Raw genomic sequence first — 12,387 nt, 5'->3', positions numbered from 1 at the left:
AGACATTTTCTCCCTTTCCTTTCAGATCTAGACTTTGCTACCATGATCTCTGCTTTCTGACTTCTAGATGGGAATAATTCAATGTGCTTTACCTATGGTTGTATTTGAAGACAGCTTGAAAGTTACAGCTGGTGACGATTTCATGAGCTGTCGTGCTTGAAAATGTAATCATGAGGAATTGTAATAGCACTCCCCCTCATCTCTGATCACAGTGTTGGACAGGATCATTGTCTCTGGCACCCCCTACTGGGCTCTCCCTCATCTCTGTGATGGCCTTTCCCAGCCTTTGTCTTCTCCTGACTTCCTCCAGGTGTTCTGTGGCTTGGCCCTCTAACCAACTTGCATGAAAGTCTAAACCACTTCCACTGGAACATGAACAAATTAATCTTAAAACGTATACCCCTTCCCCCCTTTCAGACTCCGCTTTAGTTCCTTTGTTGGCCCTACCTCAGGCTTCCCCTGCAGGAACCTAACCTGCTCCCGTAATATTCTTCCTCTGTTGTTTCCTGTCTGCTAAACCCTATCCCAGGGCTTCTCTCGGCCAGAGAGATCTGTCTCCTCTGTAGTCTCTCCCCAACTGAGCTCCTTCAGTCTACTTATAAGTCATAACTCCACCTCCTCTGGCCAGAAGGCAGTTAATTAATCACCCCCCAGATGCAGAGCTTGACTAATTAGGGTTCTTTCCCTTGCCCAGGTGATGGGGGTTAAACCCCTCACAGGAATGTTAGATCTGTTTTCTGATGTTTGCACTGGCTTCCTGTTTACTTCTGGGTGCAATTTAAGGAGTTGACTTTCATATATTAATTCCTAACTGGTTTGCTCCCCATTTATCTTAAAGACTACCTCTCTCCTATGTACTACAATGGCAGCTGAGGTCCACTGGACACTCAGCTAACACCAAGTGATGATGAATCAAGGTCTGTTGGATGGGGTAGGTGGACTGGTGTGGGGAGTAAGGGTTGCATTACATGAGGTATGTGAGCAGAGGTCAGTAATTTAGATAATGTAGTTCAGATAAGTCTCCAGAGCTCTAGATACATATGTGAACCAAACCTGAAATCCAAATCCTCTATCACTATTATAAACCTTGTATTCTTTAAAATGAAAATGTAAAAAGATAAAGTACTTGACATTTTGTATTATTCTGTTATTATGTACTTCTCAATTCTTCCAAGGGTATTTTATTTTATATTCCAGGCTTTTTAACTTCCCTTTTATCCAGTCAAAACCTTCCATTTTTGATTATGTAATCTTAATAGTTTATCATTTTACATATGCTATGCATGGAGTTGTTCATATTCTGCTTACACAATAGCTGTATTAAAATTTTTAAGAAATGCAGCTTGGTACTAATCTTTAGAAAAGAGTTTTAAAATATATATAGTTTTGCTAAGTGCTGCAGACTAATGTACTAAATACTGTCGTCAAAGTATATAAGATGAGCTCCTGAGATTTGAGGATCACAGAAACTATACATGTAGTTACTACATAAAACATTTCTGAACTAAATTGAATTCTTTGGTTATGTTCCTTTTTTCATAGCCTTTTATGTCCCCTCGATACCCTGGAGGTCCAAGGCCACCTTTACGAATACCCAATCAGGTAAGAGTCTTATATCAAGGACACACATTTATGAGCCGTGGTTTTCAATCTTTTTTCATTTGCGGACCCATAAAAAATTACAAATGGAGGTGTGGATCTCTTTGAAAATCTTAGACATAGTCTGTGGACCTACAGGGTTTGCAGACCACAGGTTGAAAACCACTGTCTTAGGGAATATGGTACAGTGGTTAATACAGGGGACTCCTGAGTTCCATTTCTGATAGTTCCATCGACTACTAACCTCTGTAACTTCTAATTCACTTAACCTTTGTCTGCCCCTTTTTGCCCAGGTGTAAAAGGGTATTGTATTATTGTATTATTGCTGAGCAGTATGCCACATTTTCCTTTAAAATTTTCAACTTTAAAATTGCATTACAATAGTTTATCACTTTCATGTACTGCATAGGAGAGGTGGGTAGCTTAATTAAAGTTTATTAACTGCTTTCTGATCTGTACATGGAAGGGGCTATATACTGTAAGTGAAAAGTTATCATTGCTTTAAACATTTGTTATAAGTATACTGTAATTCAGTATAAAATAAATTCCTGATTGCTGTACCTTACAATAATATGTTACTCAAAAACATTCTAGCATTTGACTTCCACTTTTTTATATGTATATATTTCTAAATTGTTTAAATACTGGCAGGTAAAAGCTGGATGTGGTGAATACTATAAAGACTACTGCCAACCTGCTGTTTTAATTTCAGAAGCTATTTTTGTCTGCACATTACACTGTTTTCAGTTTAGAGCTATAGCATAATCTCAGTGAATTACAGCCCTTGCAATTCATTTACATTATGCCACATTCATGAATTACCAGTTTTGGCAACATTGCCTATCATTAAGTTTCAGATAATATAAGCAGTACATGAAAGTGATAAACTATTGTAATGCAATTTTAAAGTTGAAATTTTGATTACACAACAGTCAGTAAAATCATAGTTAAAATTCCCATGGTAACCATAACTCTTCCCTCGAGCACATGCATTATAGTAGGGTACTGTCTTACTTGGTCACATAGGAAAATGTGGCATACTGCTCAGCAATAATACAATATGATACAGTGGAAGGAAGCTGCACTTCTTTATATAGCCATACATGTTCCAAATATTGCATGAGTCAAATCTCCAGCCTGGGTGTCTTGCAAGAGTAAAGTCCTTAGTGTTTCCCTACATGCCACTTGTCATCTATGGCAGAGGTGACCAGATCCCACTTCGTGGAATTTGACACTTCTGCATGTTTTACTTTTTGCTCCTACATATTATCTTGAGCCTGCACCTATTGAAGTAAATGATAATGCTCCCATTGACTAAAATGACACAGGATGAAACTCTATATCATGGATCGGCAACCTTTGGCACGCAGCTCGCCAGGGAAAGCCCCTGGCGGGCCGGGCCAGTTTGTTTACCTGCCCCAGCCAATGGGAGCCACAATCGGCCAAACCTGCAGACACGGCAGGTAAATAAACCGGCCCGGCCTGCCAGGGTGCTTGCCAGGGTCGGCTCTATGTTTTTTGCCGCCCCAAGCACGGCAGTCAGGCGGCCTTCGGTGGCATGCCTGCGGGATGTCCGCTGGTCACGCGGCTTCGGCGGCGTTTCTGCGGGTGATCTGCCGGTCCCGCGCCTTCGGCGTACCCGCCGCCAAATTGCTGCCGAAGCCGTGGGACCGGCGGACCTCCCGCAGGCATGCCACCAAAGGCTGCCTGACTGACACCCTCACGGCGACCGGCACACCACCCCAGGCTGCGCTGGTGCCTGGAGCCGCCCCTGGTGCTTGCCCTGGCGAGCCATGTGCCAAAGGTTGCTGATCCCTGCTCGATATGTTCCATAAATCATATAATGAAATACACTATTGTAATGTATAATCAAAAAGGAACACTGTGAACGTTACCTTTAATTTCCTGACATTTCTGCAATTAAAACCTCAACCTTAGAGTGAACGTGTTGTGTGTGTGTGTGTGTGTGTGTGTGTGTGTAAAAGTATAAAATAATAAATATATGTATATATATATGTATGTACATACATATGTATGTAAAATAATAAAAATTCACCACAATCTTATACTTCTTTGCAGTCAAGATAAACTGATCAGTTCCTTCATTAAGCAATACCAGTGTTACCTGATCAGATGCATTTAATAACACCAGATTTACTTACTCCAGATAAACATTTTTATTATGAATAAATTAATTTTAGTTGGCTTTTGAAACACCATTCCAGACTAAGATCCATTCTTGATGAAGATTTTTGTAAGATGACTATATTACAGACAGATATTCGTGCAAAAGGCTAGAGAAATTAATTGTAAATCTAACTATTTTATAACAAATTCAAAGGACAGATAATAACTTGGGGATTATGCTGCATTTGGGCCAAGCGGGACATAACAAGCATTTTCATGCTTGAAGGCAGGATTTGGGACTAAGTTGAGTCTCCTGTTTCCATTGTAGGAGCATAGAGGGTATATCTTGGAACTAATGTCCTTGGATGGTAAGGGAGGATGGAAACTACAACATTCCCCACCTCCCAGCCCTACCTTATCCTGCATTTTGAATGCCGTCCCGGTGGCCTATTTGTGGCTGAGCATCTGAGAAGACCACAAAGCCACCTTTCTAGCCCTGGAAGGTAGCTGTTAAAATAATAGAAAAAGAGGATGTCAAAATTTAAACATAGAGAAAACTGACCCCAGAATCAAGAAATGACATTGCCCCATGCTCCATAGCCAGGTGGGATACACAATACAAGAAAATTAGGGACAAACAAAAGAAAATTAGGTAAAAATAAATACTGAAGAATATTCACATTTAGCTGTTTAAGTCAATGGAACTCCATGAGGCCACAGGGGTGCGTGGATCCAATTGTAAGATCTTGTCCTATGTCTTTAGCAGAGTTAAACTTTTTGCTTTACACTTGGCTCAGAAACAGTTTCAAAATTAAAAACAAAATTACCTGAATTTTCTGTTTAAAATACAATTTATATCTCCTCTTAATATGTTTTATATATGTGTAGGCACTTGGAGGTGTCCCAGGAAGTCAGCCATTATTGCCCAGTGGGATGGACCCAACACGACAACAAGGTAAAGTGCCTGTTTACTAGATGTGAAATGTATGTTCAGAATATCAACCTTTTTTTTTTCTTTTAGAAAGGTTCTGCATCCCAAACTTGCATCCAGCACCTCTTCTTTTAAAGTCCACTGCAGCTGCTTAAATGCTTTTCAAACCATGAAGCAATAATTTGTCAATAATTTAGAAGTGTTTTTATGCACCACAGTTGTTAAAGTTGTTAATTTTTTTCAGGGCATCCAAACATGGGTGGGCCAATGCAGAGAATGACTCCTCCAAGAGGAATGGTTCCATTAGGACCACAGGTACCTTGCATAAATATGTGTGTCTATATTTACAGTTCACATACATATGATATTTTAGAGTCCTTTTTGTCACAGCTGTACTAGAATTAAAGTTGAAATATGTCAGCACTTTTCTTTCTAATAACATTTTTAAGGGATTTTCTCTCTATCATAAAAATATATTCTCAGTTAAAACTTGACAAAGTCGCGAACTATAAAGAAAATTTATTTTATTTACAAAATTTTATAAAGACTGATTTAATTTATTTTGAATGATACAGCTGTAATTCAAATAAAAAGGCTTACGTATTTGTCCATATAACTCTAAAACATTCAGAAAACTTAAGTTTATTCCACAATTAATGCATATTATGGTCTAAGTCTAGGATTTTCAAAGGTGCCTAAGCAGTTGGCTCAGGCTCTTTTGAAAATCCTAACCTTATTGTTTATATTATTTCGGAGGGAAAATTAGCCCCACAATACAGCTAAAGTATTCATAATTTGTGTAGCAAAAATAAAATTAATTAATTTTTATAACGATCTTTCTCTAGCCACTAAACTTCTGATCACAAATTCCGCACTCTAGATTTTTTGGCATAAGATTTTAAATGTACACAATTACTCATACTGCATGTGGATGGTGCCTGCATATCACCTGCAAATACCAATTGTTAGCCTTGTCTTTCTAGATCTGTTTTTCAAGAAGAGCAGCAAGCTTAAGTATCTGGGTTCAGCCGTCCTCCCACTGCTGACCTGGTTATAGTTACTTATATAGATCCTCCTTCACCAAGGGTGTGAAAGTTTTTTAGTAAAAGTTTATATATTTTCCACTTGCAAGAATGAAGTCAAGTGGAAATTAAATCCATTCTGAAATATCTCCAAAAGGGTTAGCCCAGTGGATTGTCCATTGCTTATTATCACTTTTCCTCTGTAAGTCAGGTCTCTAACCTTGTTTTTTGTTTTTTTGCTTGTCTAGCCATTTTGGCCTTGCATCTTATTCTGAAGAATATTTGGGTTATGTTCATCCCTCTACACTTTGATTTCTTCATTCAGATATTTTCCCTAGTGACTTCTCTGTTCAATGGGATCTACCTTTAGTTTTGAATAACTAGGTAGCTCTTTCTTTTTAACCCATGTCTCTTTTTGGTAGTAACCAATTCTGCATTGTAACCAACAAAAATGTGTATAAACATATGTTGGTTTTTCTACAGCACTTCAGTATTTCTGCCACTTGCTTTTTTGTGGTGGAAAGTTAAGCTTTGCGGTCATGAATTTAAGCTCACACTTTATGCTAGCATTATTAGCTACACACAGTAGGCAAGTCTGATATAAATTTTAGCAAGGATGATTTTCAGTTTTATTCTCTTTAAAACTGGAGGGGACTATGTAATTCTCACAGACCTGAGTTTTCCAAAGTAGTCTTTTCTATAGATACATGCTTATCTATTATCCTTCTCACTTGCCTGGGGGGGGTCTTCTGAGCAAACAGTTTTAATAACTTGAAGGGCGAGTTAACTTACAGGGCCTTTCATGCCCACTATAAGGGCCATTTAGACTGCCAGAGAGTGTAAAGCTGCTTTAGGCTTAATCTACACTAGGAGGGTTTTGCTGGTTGTACTATAGTGGTATAGTTAAACTGCAAAACCTCTTGTGGTGTACACACAGTTATATTGGTATAAAAGTGCTTATACCAGTATAGCTTATGTCAGTTTATGTCAGACTTAGGCTACATCTACACTACGGGGGGGGGGGGGTCGATTTAAGATACGCAAATTCAGCTACGCAAATAGCGTAGCTGAATTCGACGTATCGCAGCCGACTTACCCCGCTGTAGGGACGGCGGCAAAATCGACCTCTGCGGCTTCCCATCGACAGCGCTTACTCCCACCTCTGCTGGTGGAGTAAGAGCGTCGATTCGGGGATCGATTGTCGCTCCCGACGGGACGCGATAAATCGATCCCCGAGAGGTCGATTTCTACCCGCCGATTCAGGCGGGTAGTGTAGACCCAGCCTTATACTAGGACTTTTACCAGTATAACTATGCTGGCAAAAAATCATACCCCCTTACCAAAATAGCAATGCCAGTAAAACTTTTTAGTGTAGACTTTTTAGTGTAGACCTGTCCTTCACGTAAATGAGATTAAGGCACACAAAATATAAAAAAGTTATCTAAATACCATATGTCATGGTGACAGGCCATATTTGAGCTAGATATCAAGTTTGGACTGTACACTAGTTTTGATTTTGCTGTCCAGTTTGTTTGGTGTTAAGACCTATATTCTTGTGTGTTAGGGGGCTTATTCCTTCACCTTCTCACTTCCCTGGTCCTTCTCGCATGAACAGAGAGCAACAGTACCCAAAGTCCGAAGGTGCAAACAATTCGATGTTTATTGGGGTGAACTTCCAGCAAGCATGATTCCAGTTTCCTTCCTCAGTGTCCCCCTTCCCAGCTCTGACGCCACAGAGCCTTGCCTGTGTCCCTGTTCCCATTCCCCCCCCAGCGAAACATGATTCCAATTCCCCCACCCCCATTCCCTGTTCCCATTCCCCCTTTACTTCTTGATTGACTGCAGACTATAAATTTGAGTTCTGCTTAGCTATATCTTAACTAATCATTTTACTGAAATTTAACTAACCAATCCTAACATATTGTAACATGATTATTTAACCAATTATATCCCACCACGTTAATTGGTTTACACCCAACAAAATTAATTATACAGCAGACAGAAACAATCACAGAACCAGACTGAGATTATACAGACAAACAATAGGGAAGTGGAGACTACAGTGATAGAACAATACATAAATGAGGATTTTACACCCCAGCTATTGATAAGTGAGTTCTTGCCAGACGGGATGCTATCAAACTAAGTTTTGTTTAAATCTTTTAGGCTCTTCCCTTTCTCTGGAGGCGATAGATCGGATCACCTTTCTAACAGTCCCAGAGTGCCTTATTTCCATGTGACTAGTTTGGAATGTGAGGATGTGACCGTTCACTTCCCAGCTTATGGCTGCCTCTGCTGCTTAGCCAAAGACCTTACTTAGCCTAAGAACAGGGCCTTAGACTGTCACAATGAGAAAAGGCCCTTACACCGGCAGACAGTTATTTTGATTCTTTCTTTTATACCTCTATAACCAGCTAAGTAATAAGAATACACCTAAATTCTTAAAGTATAGGCCTTTGCACACAGGCCTGAATATCTATATCCTAACATTGTGCTTGGGACAGGGAGACTGAAAACACAAGTATGTAATTTTTTTACATTTTATTTTAAGTGACTTCTCCCTGGTTTAAGAGTTGGCCATAGGTACTGTAGTTAATTTTTGGATAATGACTGACAAACAAAAAAACAAAATACTGTGAAAGGGAAAAGGAAAATAAAACAAGGAAAAATAACTAAACAAAAACAACTTTGTTAAACCCTGCTTCTAATTGTTAGTCAGACTCCTTCATTCTTCACTGTTCTCCAGATTCCTCTCTTCATCCATCTTCTCCTCTTAGATTTCCTTCTTAGCAGCAGCTGTCCCAGATTTACCCTAATTATTTTCTTTCATCTTCAGCAACAGGCAAGCAGTTGTATATAATTGTAAAGGTTTATGTTTACTAAATGTGCCAAATGATTTTAATCTGATTTCTCTCAGTTCAAGTTCAGTAAGGACACCTGACTAAAATGCTTCCAGTCGAGAACTCCTAGTGAGTTCTATAAAGATCTTAGGCCCACAGACTTGGTTCCTTTGTCAAAATAAAGAAAAGAAAAAACAGGAAGACGCTCCAAAGAAGAAAGGTGGCTCAGATCTCTGAAATAAAGATGGGAAAAATAGAATTAAATAGCTTCACAGTTCCTCCAGAAATGGATGTCATTTTGGTACTGTTTTGGTACAGGGAGACACCAAAAACATGAATATTTAGAGGGGAACGCAAGGTAGCATTCCAATTGTTTCAGAATTAGCTTATTAGCTAGATACACAAACCCATTCATGCAAGCCATCTATGTCTAGAACTCCCATGGGCTTCAATAGGAATTCTAAACAAGGAGCACTTGCAGGTTTGGTTTCTAGTTTGCAACAAGAGAACCTACTCCCAGAAGTCCTTTCTTGGTTCACTTGAAATAAGTTTTTTGTAATTGAAATATCTCTTTTCACTATGACACATGAAATATAGTATCAGGTCTACATTTTAAATCTTATTGTCAGATTGCTCCCTGGTCTGCATAATTTAATGCTCAAATACCCTAGAGCATGGATTTGTGTAATAGACTGCTTTGGAGAACTCCAGTTAAAGTTCAGTAATCCAGTTATAATATAACTAGAGTGAGTTGTAGTTACATTATTGCAAAACAGATAACAATAATGACTTTGAGGACATTCTGTTCTCTTAAGTAAATGATTGTCTGCCCGACTTCCTCAAAACACACTATTTTACTTTTTAGAAATTGCTTTATTATACATACATTTGCCTAAGATATCAGAAAAACTCAGTAGGACTGGTACAGTTTCTGCAATGAATGATATATGTGGGGTAAGGCAGGTTGTTCTATTTACATTTAACTGAAAAAATTGACTAAATAGTTCAGTCTTTCAGGAAAATAGCACAATGTCTAGGCTTTTGTCAGTTTATGTCATGATCTAAATCTTATTTGAGCACACACATTGGCTTTATCTATAATAGGGCTTTGGATAGCTCATTTATAGACATTTCTATGGCATCCATTATACTATCTGAATAATTTTCATGTTAGTTGCCTTAGATTGGTTACAAGAGGAGTATAGCAATCATTTTATGTGTTATAGAAATGAAATATAGTGTAATATTTTCCCATTGAAGTTATTAATACCCTGTTCATTAACCAGGTTCAATTAAAAATAATTCTATCTGAATTCCAAACTGTGAAACCCCCCGAAAAAAATCTATTTTTCTGTCTTTGAATGAGTTTTCGTGGTATGAAAGTTGAACGGTTATTGATTCTGACCTTTGTTGACCATTGAGTTTGCTACCATGTATCATAAATCTTCATGGAACAATTAGCATTTTAAGTATGCTTAGTACACATACATTTTTAAGAACTGTTAATATGTGTAGTGTACTAAGCGTACTACTTTTTCATTAGGGATAAGAATTCTTTTTTTAAGTCAAGAATGGAAACTCCTGAAAGAATGAATCACACTGGCCTATCCAATCAACTGGTGTATTGGGAAGTCATTAACCTGCTGTCCTTTCTTTCCCCCCTCCTCTTTGGTTTTGTTTTTTTGTTTTGTGGTAGTCTGACCCTTGGTTATCATTGCAGAACTATGGAGGTGCAATGAGACCGCCACTGAATGCTTTAGGTGGCCCTGGAATGCCTGGAATGAACATGTAAGCAAAATAATAAACTACTATCACATTTATAAAAGTAATCTTTTCCTGTTAAAAGAAAAAATAATTGTGACATACATAGGACAAAGGAGAATGTATTTTGATTAATTAACTAATATTAACATTTGTGACAAAGTAAGGAAACATCACAGCAGTTTCACTCTTGGGCAAAGCATCTTTTACAGAATTATTTGTTTTTTCCTTCCAAGGCTCTCTAAATGTTGGGTTTGTTCTACAGGGCAGGGTTCATATATTTGGAATATCTTGTTAGTGTGGCCCACCGTATTCATCTGTAGATTTGTAAAGAGCCTTGACATTAGTTAGGTTTGAATGTTTATTTCACTGATTTAATAGTACAAGAGTTTGCCATCAATTCATACTCAGAGAGAACATTTTAAAGAATAGTAAGGTTATGATTCACATCTGCAAAAGCAAGGAAGTGCATAGTATGGACAGAAACACACCATTGTCTTTAAATACATTGTCACAAAGGATACACATTAAAAAAGGAAGGACCGGATTCTCTATTCTTTTATATTGGTTTTATGCTAATATAATCAATGAAGTTACACAACATAAAACCAGTGTTATGGAGTGGAGAATCAGGCATGAGACATTTTAGTGTACTATGTGGCATTCAAGGACTTCTGGGGCTAGATACTCAGTTGGTAAACTGATGTACACTGATTTACATCAGCTATGGACTGGGTCCATGGAGTATAGTCCTCTCTTGATATATGTAGATAACTCCTATTTTCCAAGCCTCCAGAGCAACTTCAGATGTCAAACCACTGTTACTGGGTAGAATAAGTTGAAGTTGCACCAAAGCTAAGGCTTTCAGTGCAACTCTCCATTATTAGCTCCCCCAGTGCAAAGTACAGCCCCTGCCGGCATTGCTCCACGCCTGCCCCAGGCTTGAAGTTTGGAGAGGGATGCTGCCTCCTACCCCCCAAACTACGCCATGTTTAAAAGTAGGGGGCATGGCCCCCTGGTGCCCCCGGTTCCAGCACCACTGGCCCTCCTCGCTTCTACGAAGGTTCCAGTGCCCTTGCTTCAGCACCATACTTCTGGTTGAGTTAGAAGAGTGTTTCTTAACAAGTTGGTCATGACCTCCAGGAGGGTCATGAAAGGTAATCAGGTTTGCAAGGAATCAAAAATGTTATTACAATGTAAAGCAAGGGAAATCTCACTCCCCTCTCCATACACACCCTTACCCTTCAACAGACTGACAGAAAGACACACACCAAGGCTTATCATTAATATATTTTTACTTACTTTTATAGTAAATTGGAAGGAAATCATGAAAGTTTTTTACTGCAAACAATGTGTCGCCAACCTGAAAAGGCTGCAAAACACTGAGTTAGAACACATCTTGCAGAGAGACATCTGATCTTGATTTAAAGATTTCAAGTAATGAAAGATCCACCACATCTTAGATATATTGTTCTAATCTTCAGGTAGATCTTGCATTTTTGAAGCAAATAAAATAAATTTAAGGTTTGTGTTACTTTACTACAGATGTCTTCTGTTGCACTCAGGACAATTATTGGAAATTAATGTAGATAAAATAACTAGATATTTGAAATCAAGTGTAGGTACAACACAAATTGTAGAAAGAGTCTCAAGAAAGAGATTCCAACAAAGGAAAACAAAACTAAACTATTCATTACAAAATTTGTTGCTATTTAATAACAAAAAATTAGAAATAGAAGCAAAAAAAGTATTTTGAGGATACTTGTACACATGAGACCTTAAACAGAAAACAGGAAAAACGGACAAACAGATTGCTATCTCAGAAAGGAGCTCCTCACCTGCCAGTTAGCGGAAAATGAAACAATCATGGTTGAAGTACGACTTCTATCGCTCAGCAGTAGGCAAGCACACTTTTTCTTGTGTTGAGACAGTTACACATGGCTAGCTGTAACACCGTCAGACCCCGATCATTGGGATTGAACCTGGAACCTCTAGAGCTTAGTGCATGAGCTTCTACTGCATGAGCTAAAAGCCACATGGCTCTTAACTAAGGCAGTAGAGCAGACTCATTTAACTCTCTCTAAGGGGTCTCAGTGCCACTAGATGG

General features: G+C 38.5%; 1 protein-coding gene across 11 annotated transcripts in view; it reads left to right on the top strand.

Moving 5' to 3' along the window:
* The window catches only part of SSBP2 (single stranded DNA binding protein 2), a 286,817-nt gene that overhangs the window by 217,734 nt on the left and 56,696 nt on the right, over positions 1 to 12,387 (top strand). For all 11 annotated transcript variants that reach the window (XM_024104522.3, XM_005288174.5, XM_005288173.4 and 8 more), the window contains 4 exons: positions 1,543 to 1,602; positions 4,615 to 4,681; positions 4,902 to 4,972; positions 10,240 to 10,307. In XM_024104522.3, the coding sequence (XP_023960290.1) occupies positions 1,543 to 1,602; positions 4,615 to 4,681; positions 4,902 to 4,972; positions 10,240 to 10,307 (266 nt within the window). The remainder of the gene's footprint in view (positions 1 to 1,542; positions 1,603 to 4,614; positions 4,682 to 4,901; positions 4,973 to 10,239; positions 10,308 to 12,387) is intronic.

The sequence above is a fragment of the Chrysemys picta genome, chromosome 6, assembly GCF_011386835.1.
Source record: "Chrysemys picta bellii isolate R12L10 chromosome 6, ASM1138683v2, whole genome shotgun sequence".
Taxonomy (NCBI): domain Eukaryota; kingdom Metazoa; phylum Chordata; order Testudines; family Emydidae; genus Chrysemys; species Chrysemys picta.
This window is presented reverse-complemented; position numbering and strand designations above follow the sequence as displayed.